The 19,693-nt window shown below is 46.7% G+C and overlaps 2 protein-coding genes across 7 annotated transcripts in view; one reads left to right on the top strand and one right to left on the bottom strand.

Annotated features, from left to right (window-relative positions):
- LOC309663854 (uncharacterized protein) overlaps nt 1-4,809 on the bottom strand; it is a 66,668-nt gene extending 61,859 nt beyond the window's left edge. Inside the window, exon 1 of one of the 3 annotated variants that reach the window (XM_082468471.1) lies at nt 4,706-4,809. Coding sequence is in view for 1 of the 3 variants with exons in the window: in XM_082468470.1 (XP_082324596.1) it covers nt 3,999-4,048 (50 nt within the window). In the remaining 2 variants the exon portion in view is untranslated. Of the gene's footprint in view, nt 1-3,998; nt 4,169-4,705 lie in introns of those variants that run through there. The other 2 variants (XM_082468472.1, XM_082468470.1) reach the window with 2 other exon arrangements.
- On the top strand, nt 4,223-18,053 carry SPATA31G1 (SPATA31 subfamily G member 1). 4 transcript variants are annotated; one of them, XM_082468380.1, is made up of 3 exons: nt 4,223-4,282; nt 12,083-12,157; nt 12,536-18,053. In XM_082468380.1, the coding sequence occupies exons 2-3, from the start codon at nt 12,146-12,148 to the stop codon at nt 15,845-15,847; spliced, it is 3,324 nt and encodes a 1,107-aa protein (XP_082324506.1). In that variant the 5' UTR covers nt 4,223-4,282; nt 12,083-12,145; the 3' UTR covers nt 15,848-18,053. The 4 variants fall into 4 exon arrangements, with proteins under 4 accessions (XP_082324506.1, XP_082324504.1, XP_082324507.1 ...); XM_082468378.1 differs by having other exon boundaries at nt 4,233-4,282; nt 6,451-12,157; XM_082468381.1 differs by lacking the exon at nt 4,223-4,282 and adding an exon at nt 4,416-4,476.
- The last annotated feature ends 1,640 nt before the right edge of the window (nt 18,054-19,693 follow it).

Here is a 19,693-nt window from a genome sequence, read left to right as displayed (position 1 = left end):
AAAGGGAAAAAAAGAGAGGGGAAGGGAGAGAGGGAAAGAGGTGAGGAAAGGAGGAAGGAGATTCTAGAGCCAAAATTAGATGGAAAGCCAACACAGACACTACGGTTGCCCTAAAAATATGCCCAACCCAGAAACCTAAAGTTTTGCTGGTTATCAGCCCCACCAAGGAATAGTATTTAGACTTGACAAAGTGGGGGAGCTGAATCTGAGAACTGCACATAAAGCTAGGCAACCAAAAGGGCTATATTGTGAACACGTGAACAAAAAAAATCTGCATGCTGGAAACAAGAGCCAATAAAAAACCAATTTGTCTCTGGTGACACTAAGAATGTGAAACCAAGCAGGACCCTGTGGGGCTCCTGGGCATGGAGGTCTTTCTGTGTCCCCCATTTCTTGTTTGTAGGAAATAGGCTTCAGTCTCCATGACCTTCCCTTTGTTCCAAAGGACAGGTTCAAACAGTTGCTAATCAGGGAAGGGAGGGGATGCAGAGACAAGGGAGGAGCAGTCAAGAAACAACAGTGCAGCCTTGGGACAGGGTCCTGGTTCCTCCTCGCCCCAAGGGATACACATAACAATATCTTTGAGCTCTTCTGCAGAACTAAAACCCCCAACAAATGGAAGATGTTAACTACTTGATGAAGCATTCTTCATTCCAGAGAGAAGGCCACATTTTGATAACCTTGAGAACCACAGAAGCTCATCAAGAGACCACCTGAGGCCAGATTAAAGGAATGCAGGCCTTGCACACACCCTGATCCTTATCAGCAACCCCACCCTTGAACCACTGCTATAAAACTCCTCACCAAGTGCCCCCCACCACACCCCGGGTTGGGACACACAGTTTTTGAGGGCATGAGCCCCCTGTGTCCCCCTTTGCCTGGCAAAGCAATAAAGCTATTTTTTTCTACTTCACCCAAAACTCAGTCTCTGAGATTCGATTCGATTCAGCACCAGTGCACAGAGGCCAAGTTTTCAACATCAAATTGGGGGAAGAGACAGATTTGAGAAACAGAATTAGCAAAACTGAGTGGAAACACTAACAACATTAATACTAATAATTTTCCCTAATAATTTATAATCATAGCCCTAGTTTCATGAAGACCCGGGATGTGAATTTACACCATACTCATAGTCTGAGAAATAAACATAGTCAATCCAAGAAAAAAACAAATAATTCCAGGTTGGTCAAGTACCTTAGCACCCAGGAGAAACCAAGACAAATCATCTCAATCCAGGCCCTTCAGGATTCACAAAGTTTAAAAGTATAACCAAATGAGCTCCTAGTAAAATATATCAAACATACAAGGAAACAGACCTCCATAAGCAAGAGTCTAGGAAGACTACAAACTGAAAAATGAGACATGCTCAGACTGCTGCTATTGAAATTATAAGGAAGTCATTATAGGGACTTCCTTGGTGGCACAGTGGTTAAGAATCCACCTGCCAATGCAGGGGACACAGATTCGATCCCTGGTCCAGGAAGATCCCACATGCCATGGAGCAACTAAGCCTGCAAGCCACAACTACTGAGCCCACGTGCCACAACTGAAGCCCACATGCCTAAAGTCCGAGCTCTGCAACAAGAGAAGCCACCAGAATGAGAAGCCCACCCACCGCAATGAAGAATAGCCCCTGCTCACTGCAACTAGAGGAAGCCTGCACCCAGCAACGAAGACCCAACGCAGCCAAAAATAAATAAATATAATTAATTAATTAATTTTAAAAAAGAAAGTCATTATACACAAAGTAATAGATTTAAAGGGTTTTGAAGGATGTTTTAAATGAAAAGACAGAGATAATCACTATTGATGCCAAAATATTGGTTTCCTGTACACTGATGCCGAAATGAGATACAAGATATGGAGACAGAGTTTTGGAGGAGAAAGAAAGGGTGGCTTTATTCTTTGCCAGGCAGAGAGGGGAACACAGCAGGATAGCACCTCAAAAACTGTGCCCCCCTCCCTGGGGAATAGGGAGAGGTCTTATAGTTGGAGTTCAAGGTCAGGGGTATACAATAAGGATCAAGGCAGTAACAGTCTTGCATTCTTTTGCAAAGTTTCAAAATGGCTACAACACTGGGTCTGGTCGGCTCCAAGGGTGGGGTTGCTGACAAGATGAGGCTGTGTGGAGGGTCTCAAGTCTCCTAATCTTAATGAGCTTCTCTAATCCCTTTAACCTTGCCTCAGGTGGTTTTGTGGCTGCTCCTTCCTACATTAGCAACTGTTCGAATCTGCCCTTTGGAACTCAGGGAATGTCATGGAGGCTGGAGTCTTGCCTACAAGAAATGGGGGACAAAAAGGCCTCCATGCCCAGAAGCTCCACAGGGCCCCACTCGGTTTCACTATGTAGAGCAGGAAAAAGGGACATTTAGCCCAAACCAGACCTTCAGGGTAAATTTTCTGAGATGATGCCTGAATTGGGATAGAAGGACAATTAAGAATTAGCCAGGTTGGGGACTTCCCTGGTGGTCCAGTGGTTAAGACTCCATGTTTCCAATGCAGAATTAGCCAGTTGAAAAAAAGTGGTGAGGCCATTCCAGACAGAGAAATCAAAATATTGATGAGCAAAAAGATATAGAAGCAATGAACAGCATGGGGGGCTCAGGGGAAACTAGAGGCATTCTTCTATTACTAGAATAATAAACGCCAGCAGGTAATGACTAGAGAAGCTAAAGGAGTAGAGAAAGACCTGCATGTGGAGGGTTCTCTATACCATGCAGAAAGTATGGCTCACTGAAGGATTTTAAGGAGGCAAGTGTCATGATCATTTTTGTTTTAGGTAGATTACTTTGGCAGTAGTGAATGGAAAGGATTTAAGATGGATAAAGCTGGAGGAATGGAGATCAGCTAGGAAGCTACTGCACAGTTTATGGGAGAAATGAGGAGGGCCTGAACTACTAGGGTGACAGTAAGGATGGGGCAGAAAGATTTGAGAAATAGCAGATATAATTAGCAAAAGTTGGTGACTGACAAGTAATAGGAAAGATGAAGAGGGAGCAGTGTAGAATGGGTCCTGTGTTTCTTGCCTGGATGATTAGGTGATACTAATTGCTTTGGGAAGTACAACAGGAAGAACAGGTTGGGACAGAAGAAGAAAATGACCTAAGTTATAAAGATGTTAGGCCTGGGTACCTGTGGGAAATTGAGCTTAGGGATGTTTAGCAAGCAACTGGAATCGATGAGACTGAAGCTCATAGAAGTCAGTGCTGAAATAACTAACCACATGAGTGGCTAATTCACTACTTCACAGAATCTACTTCAGAGAATAATACAGTCATCAGAAATGATGTTTAGGGGAATTCCCTGGCGGTCCAGTGGTTAGGACACCACTGTGGGCCCGGGTTCGATCCCTGGTCAGGGAACTAGATCCTGCATGGCGCAACTTAGACCCGGGACAGCCAAATAAATAAATGTTAAAAAGTAAATAAAATAGGGCTTCCCTGGTGGCGCAGTGGTTAAGAATCCGCCTGCCAATGCAGGGGACACGGGCTCGATCCCTGGTCCAGGAAGATCCCACATGCTGCAGGGCAACTAAGCCTGTGCGCCACAACTACGGAGCCTGTGCTCTAGAGCCTATGAGCCACAACTACTCAGCCTGCGTTCATAATTACTGAAGCCTGCGCTTCGCACGGAGAGAAGCCACCGCAATGAGAAGCCCGCGCACCACAACAAGAGTAGCCCGCGGCAACTAGAGAAAGCCTGCGTGGAGCAACGAAGACCCAAGGCAGCCTAAAATAAATAAATTTATTTTAAAAAAATAAAATAAAAAATAAAAAATATTAACAGCTTTCTTACCTTACGAAAACCTACATTTATTTAAACACCGTAAAAATGTGAATAGCCAAGTCTGGAAAGAACTACATCAAGATGCTATGGAAATTATTTTGAGATTGCAAGTTTATGGGTTTCTTCCTTCTACTTTTTTATATATTCTAAATTCGGTATAGAATACTATCATAACGGGAAAAACTTTTTAAAAAAGTAACATTTCCTCTTACCTCAAGCGGGACATAGCTAGAGTTCCTATCAAATACAGGACCTGACACATAGTAAGCCCCCAACAAACGCAGCAAAGGACCAGCACCTGAGATGTGAGAGCAGTGGCCTCGGATCTTCCTGCCTTGTAGAAGCCTGTCCTGCGGGCCCTCAGGACTCGGCCTCACCTCGGCCCGCCCACAGCCGGGCTAACGGGCCGCGCCCGGCTCCGCCCTCCGCTCCCAATGCCCCGGCCCCGCGGCCTCCCCGCTGCCGTCATCCCGCCTGAAACAACTCCTCCCGGACAGTAAGCACCACCCTCCTGAGGACGCTGGCCGCCCCCGGAGCGGCGGTTCCGTCAGGTCTCACTGTCCTGACCAGTCCTGACATTTTCAGGACACTGGTCCCCTCAGGGGCAGGGGACAAGAGCGTGCCGAGCCCACGCGGCCGCTGGAGCTGGGTTGCTGGCCAGGCCCTTTACTCGGCATCCCTCTGGAGGAGGTGGGAAGGGGAAAGGGGGGAGAGGAAAGAGCGGTCAGGGAAGGGGAGAGGTGAGGCGGAGGGAAAGGGAGAAAAACCAGTGGGGTAGCTTAGGAAGCCGAAGCCACGGCCGCGCGTGGACGCTGGCAGGCTCCGCGGCGGGACCTGGGCGCAGCCGCCCCCTCCAGAGGCCCCACGTATGAAGGAGTCCTGCCGCGGAACCGGCGCTGGGGCGTCCGAAAAGCCTCACCCGAATCTTGGCTGTGAGTTCTGGTCTCTAGGATGCTTACTTCAGCGTCCTGAGGTGTCGCCTGGAGGCGACCTCCAAGAAGCCTGAGGGGACAGCCCTGAGGCTGCCCCCGCCCTGCCCCGCCCCCCGCGCCCTCCCCGGAGCAGGCCCCGCCCCGCAGCAGGCCCTCTCCCAGAACTCTCGCCCTTTCATTCGTTCACCCTGAGGGTACTGAGCTCCAACCAGATACTAAGCGCCAGATGCTTGGGTTAAAGCGGTGAACGTGGTAGACCGGATAATTAAGACACCAGTTACAATCTAGTGTGGAAAGTGCCGGTGGGGGAGGGGAAGATAAGGGCACCCGTCCTAGCTTGGGAGGGTCAAGGAAGGTCTCACAGAGGAACACACCTTTCACTCTAGCAGGAAGAAAGGAAATGGGAGGCAATGGTTTTTGATGATGAAAAGTTCCCATTGGATGGCTCCTGGTTCCTCTGAAAAGTAGAGGTCTGCCATATCTGCTAGGGTCCAGGAGAAAGAGAAGTTGAGGAAAGTAAAGAAGGTTTGAATTTATTTTGAGTAGGATGGGAGAGTTTACTAAGGAATAAATGACGTAACTAACCACTGGACCGCCAGGTAATTCCCAGGAAGCTTTGCCTGGTTTGATCACCCATGTATCCCAAACACTTAGAACAGTGCCCAGCACATAGCAGGCACTTAATAAATGGAATGCATAAATAAATGTATTTCAAGTGATGATGGAGTTGCCCATTAGTTGTAGACCGTAAGTTTATGGTGGCCACCAACTTACCTATAAGTGTGATTTTATCCAATAATGCTGACCTCTGCCTTTCTAGAGGGCAGTTCCGGTAGAGGCAGAGTTGGGATTTTGCCAGGTGGAAATGATGAAAGGAGAATGAATTGATAGATGTTGATTAGGTAACGAACCATGAAGTCTATCTTGGAGAGGGAGGAAATAAAGGCAAGAGGTTTCTTTTTTTGTTTTTTTTAAAAAATATTTATTTATTTATTTATTTATTTTGGCTGTGTTGGGTCTTTGTTTCTGTGTGAGGGCTTTCTCCAGTTGCGGCAAGCGGGGGCCACTCCTCATCGCGGTGCGCGGGCCTCTCACTATCGCGGCCTCTCTCGTTGCGGAGCACAGGCTCCAGACGCGCAGGCTCAGTAGTTGTGGCTCACGGGCCCAGCTGCTCCGCAGCATGTGAGATCTTTCCAGACCAGGGCTCGAACCCGTGTCTCCTAGCATTGGCAGGCAGACTCTCAACCACTGCGCCACCAGGGAAGCCCAGGCAAGAGGTTTCTTATGGACAGGGAAAAAAGTGGAAAGAGCAGTGGGCTAAACTCCTGACAAGGTTGAAGAGTTGGTATTTTAGGACAAGTCTGGAGGTTGAAATCAGAGGGTGATGCAAGACAGAAGGCAGAGTGGTTCCTGATGATGATGCTTCAGATATGGCCATAGAGCTGGATTGGAGCAGAGGTAAAGGACTCTGAGATGTAAAGGTCTAGGAATTGGGAGTCTAGGTCATTTAATAGGTTATCCACACAGATGTCTGGGTTTCCCATAGATTTCCCTCCTTCAAGATCTCTGCCCTAGGCCCCATCCAGCCCCTTCACCAACCTTCATAGGATCTGCATTCACATTTTAACTTAAGCCTCAGATCCCAAAAGATCTGGCATGGCTCTGGGCCAGAAAACAGAATGGGCTAGTTACAGCTGTAATGGACATCTCTATTATTCTGTTTTGATACCAGCATGCATACACCTTTCTGGAAACAGGATGTCTATGTTTTCTGGAGGAACGACCAGACCCCCACTTCTTCGGTCTCAGGCCATGTGCAGATAGTGTTCTTCCCTCCATACCCTTACTCCAAGGATGTTTATGTGACTCAGACCTGCCAGAAGAAGCATCCTATTCCCCTGTGTACAGTTCAGTGAGTAGTTCAATATGTATGCATGACCAGCTGGAACCCATAAAGACAATATTGTCATAGCAACACCACATTTTCAGCTTCACTTGAACTTGTTACCACACAATACCTAAAAATAAAGTCAGCACAGAAGACAGAGAGTCAGGGACTTCCCTGGTGGTCCAGTGGCTAAGACTCTGTGCTCCCAGGGACTTCCCTGGTGGTGCGGTGGTTAAGAATCTGCCTGCCAATGCAGGGGACACAGGTTCGAGCCCTGGTCCGGGAAGATCCCACATGCCGCGGAGCAACTAAGCCCATGTGCCAAAACTACTGAGCCTGCGCTCTAGAGCCCGCGAGCCACAACTACTGAGGCCCATGTGCCTAGAGCCCGTGCTCCGCAACAAGAGAAGCTACCACAATGAGAAGCCCGTGCACTGCAATGAAGAGTAGCCCCCGCTCGCCACAACTAGAGAAAGCACTGCGTGCAGCAACGAAGACCCAACGCAGCCAAAAATTAATTAATTAATTATTTTTAAAAAGATATTGCTTTAAAAAAAAAAAAAAAGACTCTGCGCTCCCAAGGCAGGGGGCCCGGATTCGATCCCTTGTCAGGGAACTAGATCCCACATGCATGCCCCAACTAAGAGTTCGCATGCCGCAAATAAAGATTCCGCATGCTGCAACGATGATCCCGTGTGCCGCAACTAAGACCTGCCACAGCCTAAGTAAAGAGATAAATAAATATATGAAAATAAATAAATCTTAAAAAAAAAAAAGAAAAAGAAATGAAAACTGAATCCCGATGACATCGAATTGAATCCCTGCATCAATCCAGTTGCCTGAAGCCAACCCTACCCCTGGATTGTTCAGATATGAGTCAATACATTCCCATTTGTTTACACCAGATTTTAATTTGGATTAAATTGGATTTTAATTTCTTTTTTAAAAAATATTTATTTATTTACTTATTTTGGCTGCACCGGGTCTTAGTTGCGGCACACAGGATCTTTAGTTGTGGCATGCAGGATATTTTTAGTTGCAGCATGCAGGCTTCTTAGTTGCGGCGTGCTAACTCTTAGCTGCGGCATGCATGCAAGATCTAGTTCCCCAACAAGGGATCGAATCTGGGCCCCCTGCATTGGGAGCATGGAGTCTTGCCAACTGGACCACCAGGGAAGTCCCTGGATTTTAATTTCTGTCACATACAAATGATTCCTCACAACACAAGGGGGTTCTCAGTCCCTAACTCTGCCTTCTGGGATATCTACATATCTATGGATATATAGATATAATAATAATGATAATAGTTAACATATGTTAATTCCTTTGTGTCTCAGTTTCCCCTATGTGAAAGAATATAACAATACCTACTTCAAAGAGTTGTAAAGATTAAATGAGATAATAAATGTTAGAGTATAAATTTGTTCCACAACACCGAAACACAAGAAACATCACATTACTTAATTTTTCTAAATTAAATTAAACCTGGTTCGAAACTCTCATTTACCAGGGTTGGAAGACATCTAATATTAATCATGATTTGGGTCGGGAAGGGGGCGTTTCCCCTCTTTAATGTGATATACACTGACCAAAAAAAAAAAAAACCACATAGGGAAGAAACTTGGGTCTTGATCCTGTCATGGTTGCCACTGGGCTGTGCATTATCTAAACTCATACAGTCCATTCAAAGGCAAATGGCTCCACAGCATCTCTACCAAGTATATATATCAGCATCTTTTGCTGCGGTTCCCAAGACTATGTACTAGATGTTTAGTGCCCTAACTATTAAATCAGCTCTCCCCATCAGAAGTCCTGCTGCCTCCTAATTTACTTCTGTCACTCATGGAGCCTATTGCAACATCTCTTTTCTCAGGTCCCTGAAACCACTGCTATCCTTGGGCAACTCCTCTTCTTTCCAGCCAGCATCTCCTCCATCTCCTCCTGAAGAGCACCCAGCTAAATTAAATTCTCCTGCCACACAAGAGCCTGGATAAGGTTGTAGAACAGGTGTACTGCAACTTTAGTTTGGGACTAGAAAACTCAAAATCCATTAACTGTTCCATGAGACAAGAAATCTAGAATTCCTGGAAGAGAGGAGAGCAAAGTTACCTTTTTAGCCTACTGAGTGTCTCTTTTGGCAATGAGTAGCAGACAGCAACTTGGTAGATTATCCTGCCATAAATGTAAATTAGCACAGAATTCAGCATTGCCTTCTCTATTTCCTATCAGAACTCAACTTATTTTATTCATCCAGAGGTAGGAAACTCAGATACCAGGCAGGTAATGCAAATGACTAAAAATAGACAAGTGTAAGAAAACAACAAAATCATAGGCACAATAATAAACAGCAACTAGCCCTTAGCCTCGGCTTTAACAAAGAGAACATGGTGAACTGGAAAGCACATGGTCACTAAGGGGGCACCTGCTACTTAGCTCTAAATGGTCTTTACTGGGCTTCCCTGGTAGCGTAGTGTTTAGGAATCCTCCTGCCAATGCAGGGGACACGGCTTCGATCCCTGGTCTGGGAAGATCCCACATGCTGCGGAGCAACTAGGCCCATGCGCCACAACTACTGAGGCTGCGCCTAGAGCCCATGCTCTGCAACAAGAGAAGCCACCGCAATGAGAAGCCCGTGCACCGCAACGAAGAGTAGCCCCGCTCACTGCAACTAGAGAAAGCCCACACACAGCAACAAAGACCCGACGTGGCCAAAAATAAATAAATAAAATAAATAAATTTATTAATAAATAAATAAATGGTCTTTACTTTGTGGGAATGAGAGCCCTATGTTGCCAGATTTTAAGCCAAAAATATTATTACGTACAATCTACTAATCTTATAATGTTGACCGTTCAAGTTTAAAAAAAACAAACAAAAAACTGCTGGCCACATTGTCTGAGCCAAATGTTATATATCAGTATGTATCTTTAAGCCGTTTTATGGTTTCAGCTGCTACATATATACTGGTAGCTGTCAAATTTATATCTCCCCCACAGACTACTTTCCCAAGCTTCAGATACATGTATCTATCTGCCTCCTGCCTGACATTTCCTTGTCACAGGAGCCTCAAATGCAAATGTCTAAAATGGAACACATTGTCCCCTCACCCTAAACTGGTTACCAGGTTTGTGTTACTTATCTCAGTAAAATGTCACTAACATACACACCCAGTTCCCCAAGTCAGAATCCCTAGAGTCATTCTCAACTCCCTCTCTACTCCACCCTATCCCACTGGTAACTAAGTCTAATCAATTATAACTTTAGAATTCTACTTGAACCTGTTATTCTCCATTCCCACCATCACTGCCTTGGTTCAGGCCTCATCTTTCATTTTGCCTAAACTAAAGCAAAGTTTCCCTAACCAATCTCTTGCCTTCAATCTCTTTGCCCTCAATATAGTCAGAGTGTTCTTTCCAAGACACAAACTTGATCTTGTCTCTTCCCTGCTCAAAAATTTTCAATTATTTCCCATCACCTTCAGGATAAATTTCCAACTTCTTAGTCTGGTATTCAGGGCCCTTTGTGATCTTGTCTATCCTACTGCTTCCCCAACCCCCAACTAATACTACAGCTGCACTGAAACACCTTCAATTTCCCTAATGGGACATGCTTTCTCTGACCCACCACCTTTATACACAGGCTGTTTCTACTGCTTGGATTGTCCTCTCTTCCCTACGCTCTCATTTTCTTGATTCCTCAAACCAAGCACTGGTCATCTCTTAAGGGAAGCACCCCCTGACAAGCAACCCCCTTCCCCAAGGTGGTTAGATGTCCTCCACCCCCCTTAATACCCTGTACATATCTCTATTTTAATTGTCTATTATTTGACTGTTTCCCTCACTGAAATGGGACCTACTTTAGCACAGAGACCCTGTCTTACTTCTGCCTCCTCAAGACTGAGCATGATACCTGATCCATAGTAAGCACTTAATAAATATTTTCTGAATGAGTGGATGAATAAATCTAGTCCAAATCATGGTACCAATGGAGAAAACTTTCTTGCCCAAGATTACGTGGCCAAACAGTGACAGAGCTAGAAAATCCAAGTCTCCTCAACTTCAGCTCAGCGCTCTTTCTACCAGACTAAGCTGGCAGTTGATGGGGGATAGGGTGAGAAGAGAGGCATTGAATTGTACTGCAAAGGCAGATATTGAAGTTTGACACTAAAAAGAGGAGTTGACATGAAACAGAGTAGTGGTTTTAGGGAAAAGAGGGGCAAATGAAAAAAAAAAAAGGGTTAAGCACGTTTGATTTGTCATCCTTAACATGAATATTTGTGAAAAAGTTCTCGGGCAACCTAAAGACATGAGATGTAAAAGAGGAAACAGGCTCCATCTATTAAAGATGGAATGAGGCATATAATCAGGAACCTTAAAAGTGATGGAAGAAATTTTCATATACTGTGGTATAGGGAAGTCATTCTGGCTTATATATGATTTGACTTGAACTTTATACTAACTACAAGCCTGTCTTGTGGTCTATCAAACATACATTGCACATCTGCTTTAACCATTAAAGAAAAGGGTGTATTGTCCAGAAGTAAAGAATATCTGTTATGAAATTAGAGATAAATGCCTTCCTTCCCAGGATGTCAATGCTAGTACTCCTTTGACGATAAGGCTCCCTTCCCAGGCACCAAGATCATGCTGACTTGCTGTGTACGAGCTAATCTGTCGTTTTTGAAACGTTGAAGGAATGTACCCCTGTCATGTTTGATGTCCTTTGTTCTGACAAGATATAAAGCTGTGCTGGAAACCGGGCTTCTTGGGAGCAGTTCCTCAGAGCTATCTGAGAGGCTGTCTCCTGGGCTAGTCTTCAGCTTGGCTCAAATAAAACTCTCCTCTATTCTTGTTATAGATTGGTTATTGATCATTTATGGCAACAAAAGAAATAATATTTTAACATAGCATATACTATGTACTACTCTAAGCATATAAATGTTTTCATTTAACCCTCAAAACAACCCTATGTGGTAAGTAATAATATTATCCCCATTTTACAGATGAGATAACTGAGGCACTGAAAGATAAAGTAGTTTGAGATTTCACAGGTAGGAAGTGGCAGAGCTAGGATTTGAATAAGGTAGTTTGATGCTAGAATCCATGTTCTCAACCACAATGCCTGAAGATAATTCTGACCTTGGTAATCAAGACAAAAGGGGATCACTAAGCTTTCACTGAATAAAGTATGAGTTGTCTGGTGGGTGCAATTTTTGGGCCCTAAATTCACAGAGACTGCTGTTAGGTATGTGGGGGATGGGAGTTCTTTGTTCTGTGATGCAGTGATGACCTCAGGGTAAACTGCCACTAGGCTGAGGAAAATGGAATGGCTGCCAGAGGGCCTGCTTGGGGCTGAGGGGGACATGGGGCTTCTCTGGGGCCAGTTGACCCATGCCCTGGCCTGCAGGCACTGTGGCAGCAGCTGCCTCCTGAGTCCAGGGAACCTGATAACACTATTCTTGTTCGTGGTTTGGCAGATCCAGAGGTGGTGGCAGCTTGGGAGATGGCGACAGCTTCAGCCCTGGTACTCTGGGGACAAGATGCAAGGCAAGGTGGGTGACATAGGTGTGCAGCTGGGTAAATGACTCACCACATGAGTTCAGGTGAGGAATCACTGACATCGATGTGGGCTCAAAGGAGTGACTATAAGCCTTAAATGTGAGGCTGGGTGAGTGACCATTAACACTAGATTTCAAGCCAGCTGAATGATCATTGACCCTAGATGTGGGGTTATGTAAGGGAATGCAGATCTCCAAATGTAGTTGGGTAATGGCCATTAACACCAGATGGGTAAGTGACTATTGTCCACAGATGTGGGCCCCAGTGAGTAACTGTTCACTCTGGGTGTAGAACAAAGACTGAGGGCTTAACGGTACATCTTGTGTCTCTGAAAAAGGCTTCATGCCTGATTGTCTTTCTCCACTCCCCAGGGCCTACCACTTCTGTACCGCGTGGCTTTCCTTGATCGCCTGTGGAAGCAGAAGTCAGGGGAGGAAGAAGAAGAGGAGGAGAAGGAAGAAGAGGAGGCACCTCTGGATCCACTGAAGCCATGTTCTCTTCCCAAAGAAGCTCCTATTGGAGAACAAGCCACCACAGCCCTATCCCAGCCATCCTGTGATTCTGAGGGCCTCCACAAGGCCGTAGGGACACTAGAGCAAGTACTCACGCAGACCCCAAACCCTTCCAGATCCTTCCCCACCTTTCAGATCTTGACCAACCTGCCTGTGAGGCACAAGACAGCATCAGGGAGCCACCTACAGCAGAGAAAAAGCCAGCTCTTCTGGGGTCTCCCCTCTCTGCACAGTGAGTCCTTGGAGGCCATCTTCCTGAGCTCAGGTGGCCTCTCTCCCCTGAAGTTGTCTGTCAGTCCTTCTGTCTTCTTTAACAAGTTTGCCTTCCTGCCTAGAACCCCAGTATTGCTGCTTCCCCAGTATTGCTCCCCAACCCCACTTCCTACACATGAAGTCCATACTACAGCAGATCTGGAAGGAATGGCCTCTGACCCTCAGCAACTACCCTCCCCATCTTCCCCTCCTGTCCCATCACTTCCCCTCCATCTTAAATCCTTTCCCATGGACCATAAGAGAGTCCTATCTGGCACTGAGGCAAATACACAGTGGCTTACACAGCAGAGAGAGGTCCCTTGGGTCTCTGAGGATCAAGCCCTGCACCCACAGCCTAACCTCCAAAGAACCAGGCCCTCCAAACTCTTCCATTCATCTGAGGTCTGGTGGAAGGTGCCGTGGGATCCTGGCCTCCAACAACACGTTCCAGACTCACTCTCTGCCTCCGTCGCAGAAAATCCCGCTAGCCTTCCGGGAGCCCTAACTAGGTCTGAGGCCCCATGGAGGACCATGGGGCAAAATGAGGACCCCAAAACCCCTGAGCCAGCAATGCCAGCTCCCAGCCTAACCCCCGCTTCTCTGCCAGAATGCCAGGGAGTCAGCCCTATAGGAGGCCTCTCTGGACCTGAGGCCCTCTGGGAAACCACAAGGCAAAGAGAGAATCCTCAGATCTCTGAGCCTCCGACCTCAGTCCCTTGCCAATCTGTAGCCCCCATGGCAGAGCCTCAAGGAACCAGCACCCTGGAAGTTCCACCTGTATATGAGACTCAGTGGGGAACCACAGGACATAAAGAGAGTACTCAAGCCTTTCAGCCCCCAACGCCAGCCCCCTGCCCTCCCCCACATCCCCTGCCAGAACTCCAGGGAGGCAGTCCCCTGGGAGATCCATCTGGATATGAGCCCCAGTGGAGATGCAGAGAAAATTCAACAAACCTTTGGGCCTTTGAGCCCCCAGCCTTGGACGTCGACCCAGGACTCCATGGAACCATGCCTGCATGTGTCCCATCAGGATCTGAGACTCCGTGGAAGGGCACGCAGAGTAGAGAAAATATTTGGGTCTCTGCAGACCCAGTTTCATCTCCCAGCCTTCCCTCAGCCTCTCTGCTGGAGTCCCTAGGAACGGGTGCCCAGGCAGTCTTGTCTGAGTCCAAAGCTTTGTGGGAGGCCATGAGGCAGACAGACAACCTCTGGACCTCAGAATCTCCAGGACCTGGCCACAGCCCATCTCTAGCTCCTATTCTAGAACCCCACAGAATCCATCCTGTGGGAGGGCTCACTGGGTCACAAACTGCATGGAAGGACACTGTTCATTCCCGGAATTCCTGGGCTTTTGAATCGCCGTCTCTGGCCTTCAGCCCACCCGCAGTTCTTGTACTGGATTCCCTCAGAGCTAGCCCTATGGGGGTCCTGTTTGATTCTGAAGCTACATGTGGGGACATAGAAAGGCGAAAGAACTCCTGGGCCTCTGAGCTCCCAGCTTGCAACTTACCCCAAGACCCACGTGGAGCCAACCCCTTGGGAGTCCAGTCTGACTCTGAGCCTACTGGGGGGGACATGGAGCAGAAAGAAACCTGTTGTGTTCCTGTGTCCCCATTGTGGGGTCCCAGCCCACACCCAAACTCTATGTCAAAGTCTCACACAAGTGAGCCTATTGGAGACCAATGCAACTGTAAACCTGAGGGGGAAACAGTGGAGCAGAGAGAGAACTGCTGGACCATTGAACTCCCAGCCCCAACCCCCAGGTTACTCTCGGCTCCTCTACCAGATCCACACATTGACCTTGAGTTTGTGTGGAGGAATGTACAACAAAGAGGGATCCCCCAGGACCCCAGCCTTCCAGCAGTGGACCCCCTCCAGCCAATACCCTGGTCTCCCACCCAAGCTGAGGCTCTGAAGATTGAGTCCAACCAGCCTGGCCTACCCAAAGGAGAGCTGCTCCCAGGGGCTAAGGCAGAGACTCCATCCTCCCAGGGTGAGGCTGTCCCAAAGGTGCCCACCCACTCTGAGATCCAGGCCTGGCACTGGAGTAAAGAGTTGGAACTCAGGCTGAAGAAACTACAGCAGAGCCCTGCTTCCAGATCTCTTGGCCCAAGTCAATCATTTGGCAGCTCCCCTGCCCTGAGCTCCACAACTCAAGCCACCCGGAGACTCTCTTCTTGCCCACCACAGCAGATTCATCCCCTCAGTCTGTGCCCCAACTCTTCAAGCTGTCATCCCCCAAAACCTCAGAGCACAGTAACTCAGCCTGTCCAGGTCCCCCACTGTTATCACTCCCACTCCTCTATCCAACCTCAGCTGTGGAAGTCTGGCAGGGCAGAACAAGGGTCTCAGAAAGAGCAAAGAATGAACGTGAAGATGGTGTCCCAGATCTCATCCCAGGGGTCATGTGTTCACTGCCCAGGCCTGGAAGAGCCCTCATACCCTGAGGTTCCAGCCTCAGGCAAGAGACAGGACAAGGCTTCAGCCCTATCTTCAGCCAAAAAGAGAGAGAGCCCCAGGAAACCCAAAGAAGGAGACCACGGAGAAGGGGATGCAAAATTGGGGTCAACCACAGTTACAGGGAAAAGCCACCTAGCCCAGGCCAGACTAGCAGAGGTCCCTGTAAGCAGACTTTCGCAAAGATCTCAGCACAGGGACCAGAGCTCTCGACACACTGCTCTCGCCCTGCAGCCTCACTCAAAGGCTTCAGGTTCCCAAGATCAGAGAGGGGCAAGGCTGGGAGCTGGTGACACCCTGGCCCCTCGGCATTGTAAGCACTGCCCTTGGGCCCAGAAGCGTCTTTCCTCCCCCACACCTCAGGCTCTCCTTACCAGGGGTCTCCAAAGCATGTTAGCCAAATTTCTGGGTACCCATGGACCCCTGCCCACCAAATCCAGTCAGCAGAGAAAAGGCTGGTAGTACTGGCACCCAATATAAGTACCCCAAGACCTGAAGCCAAACCAGTTGGGGGGTGGAGACACAAAGGAAATCCTAATAAACTAGCTGAACTAGACAAATCCCACTCATGTCTTTTTTGGAGTCTGGGGTACTGGGAATGACGGTTCCCTATTCTGCTGCAGCTGTATCTCCTCAGGATCAGGTCCCAGAAGTAGAGAGCTCAGGATTCTATAGGCTTAACTTTCTTTTCAAGCTGTTCACAGATGATCAACCTGGAGTCTACAACCTGGAGTCCTCACTCTACAGGGTGAAGCTGTTAAGGCCAGGGGAGCACAGACCAATGCTGCCCTTGAGAAAAGCTTCACAGCAAGTCAACAGAAGAAAAATATATCCATTCACACGAGCAGAACTGGTCTGGGTCTAGGCAGCTGCTCTTGGTCCTGGGTATGGTCCCCTTCTTCACATACTTGATACACAAGTTCCCCACATACGTTTCTAGCCAATTCTTGTCAGCCCTCTGCTCTTTCCTCTCTCTAGTTTAGCTCATGCATCCCCAAGGCCACAAAAACAAGTCCCTTTTCATATGTTTAGCAGTCGCTGGATTTCTTCTATAATTGCCTGTTCATATCTTATACCCATGTTTCTACTGCACTGTTTGTTGGGTATTTTATTACTTTTCTACTGCTGCCATAACAAATTATCACAAAACAACATAAATTGATTTTATTAGAAGTCTGATATATGTCTCACAGGGCTAAAATCAAGAGGTTGGCAGGGCCGCATTCCTTTCTGTAGGCACTGGGTAGGATTCATTCCTGGTCTTTCCCAGCTTCTAGAAGCTGCCCACATTCCTTGGCTATTGGCCCTCCTCCTCCATCTTCAAAGCTAGCAAAGGCAAGTCAAGTTCTTCTCACATCACATCACTTTTTCCTCCCTCTCCCACTTTTCAGGACACTTTTAATTACACTGGACCCACCTCAATAATCCAAGATATTCTTCCTATCTTAAAGTTATTTGGCTAGCAACCTTAATTCCATCTGCAACTTTAATTCCCTTTTGCCATGTAGCACAATATATTCACGGGTGCCAAGGATTAGGACGTGGGCATTGGTGGGGGGGTTCGGGAATGGTATTATCCTGTCACAGATATTAACTCAACCTGTTACATATGCTGCAAATAGTTTCTCCCAATCTGTAGCTTACTTTCTAATTTTAAAGCGATTTTTACCATGCCAAAGTTTAAATCTACCAACATGTTCCCTTATGGATTCTAAAGCACTTTCTTCTAGCACCCCCATGGATGTTTGTTTTTTTATTTTTGGCCGTGCCGTGCAGCATGTGGGATTTTAGTTCCCCAACCAGGGACTGAACCCGTGCCCCCTGCAGTGGAAGGGCAGAGCACTAACCACTGGACCGCCAAGGAATTCCCATAGATGTTATGTTTAGATTGTTAATCTAATTTTTGAGTATAGTATGAGGAGAGAATCTAACTCCCCCAACCACCAAAAAAGATATCCAATTTTACCAATACCATTAAAAACATAATGTCTTGAACCCATTCCATTAAGTGCCGTATTTCAAAACATGGGTCATTTTTTAGCCATCTCTAGGCTTCAGATCCACCTATCTAACCACCTACTAGTATTGTCTCATATACAACCTGTCTAAAACTTACTCATTTTCCCTTTAACCTTGTCCTCCAATGTGCGAATTCCTTTTGAAGGGGTGTACAACATCCACCCCAATACTGAAGCCAGAAGCCTCCTCCTGACTCCTCCTTTACCCTCATGCCCCAATCTAAAAAAGAAAAAAAAAATGATTATCTCTGGTTATTGGGAATATTATATAATTTTTGGCTGCATCACAGATCTTAGTTCCCCAATCAGGGATTGAACCCGAGCCCACGGCAGTGAAAGCACCAAGTCCTAACCACTGGGCCACCAGGAAATTCCCAAAAGTAAAAGTTTTTTAAAAAGTGAATTGTTGGAAACTCCCTGGCGGTCCAGCGGATAGGATTCAGTGCTTTCACTGAGGGGGCCTGGTTCAATCCCTTGTCGGAGAACTAAGATCCCACAAGCCGCACTGTGAGGCAAAAAAAAAAAAAAAAAAAGTGAACTGTGAATGAAAAAAAAGCGAATTGTCTATACACAACAATGCACATGTGGTTGACAAATACTGTACTGTACACTTGGAAATTTTTGTGTGAATTTTATGTTATTTTGCCACACACACACACACACACAAAAGTTCTCTAGCCCTGAAATCTGACGGTTACTTTCCTGCCTAAACCCCCAGAGGACCCACAACATCTTTAAAGTTCACAGCTGGCATTTGAGGTTCTTCACAATGTGGTTTGGCCTCTCAGGATTCACTCCCTTGCTAGTCAACCTGATGCTTCTTAAGCATGCTCTGACCCCATGTCAAGCCTCCCACCTTCCTTTAACCCCCAGCTCAGACGGCCTCCACAGCCTTTTCAGATTCTTCTATCTTGGTACGGTTTCCCCTTCCTTGCAGCCCCATTAACAATTTATGTCTTGTTGATAGCACTGCTTTCCTGATATTATGGCTATCAAGCTCTTCAAAGACAGTGAGGTTCTGTGAGGTCAAGTCCACACTCCCAAACCAGTGCTCTTCCCAATCTATAACATTCGCTCTACTCTGTATAGTTGGTTGAGAAAAAGTCAGAAGGTACATGCTTCCCTCTGCCTCCTCTCACTAATGTTACTATTCTGTTCCAAAGTTTTATTTAGCCCTAACTTGTCTATAGGGTCTGAGCCCAACTTACCACCTGCTGGCCAAGAGTGGAACTGAAGGTACTTTCCTTCTCCCCACCTATCCACCCCCAGAAAAATAGTCTCATAGTCTCAAAGACAATGCAATTCTGAATTTCCACTTGACATAGGGCCATTTAATGAGTCTATGCAACTCTGAATAGCTTTATGAAACATCCAAGTCCTATATTCTTAAGTCTTTTTAAGCCCTCAGTAGGTTGTAGGGCTGGGCAAGATTAACAAACCATGTAACATTTGCTCAGTTCAGTCAAACTAATGACTGGCAGCCCTGTGTTCCTCCTGGGCATTATGTAACCACTACTGTCAGGGCTACTTGGCAGGATCAGTATCTTGGACCCCAATATATTTCAAGATGTTAGATTTATAGTTCCATCTTTGCTTTTGCCTCTGTGGTGAACTGTTGGCCCTCCATGATCTAATTTGATGCCATATTCTTGGTTAGAAACCCATCTTCTAATCACAGCACTTATCAGTGGGAAGATTGGCTATAGTAAGATCACATTCCAATTTCTTTCTGGGAACCCTGTGGGGAAAAAGATGAACTGCCTATACAATTTGCCTCTTGGTTTAAGTATGCAGGCTTCTGCAGGTGCATTTTGACAATAAACAGTCCCTCACACTGCTTTCTGCAGTTTACGAAGCACTGTCAATCATTTTATCAGACTAAGAAATCTCGAGGCCCCAGAAGAGCTCCGTGCCTTGTGTGACGCTACACTGTTATAAGCACAAGTGTGAGAAGCAAAACCAGGCCTCTCACAAGTCTGCTCTTGTTTTTTTTCCTGAAGAATCTATACAGCTCCAACCATCTTCCCTATAGACACACTTCATGTTATAAGTGAGTGCAAAGCAATCATTCCAACACAAATTTCTATCACACATCAACCAGTACCTCTACCTATTTTGTGGGATCTTGCCTTCTGTACTGTTCCCATAGCTTGATGCAGAGGTACCAAATGTCTTTACCACAAAAGACCTTGTCTTTGGTCTTACTGAGGTTAGGTTGCCACAGGGATGAGATAGAGTGACAATGTTCAGAGTAGGAAGACTGAAAGCTAAGCCGTCAGGATACCTAAAA

The sequence above is a fragment of the Balaenoptera physalus genome (genome assembly GCF_965194825.1).
Source record: "Balaenoptera physalus genome assembly, chromosome: 7".
NCBI lineage: Eukaryota > Metazoa > Chordata > Mammalia > Artiodactyla > Balaenopteridae > Balaenoptera > Balaenoptera physalus.
This window is presented reverse-complemented; position numbering and strand designations above follow the sequence as displayed.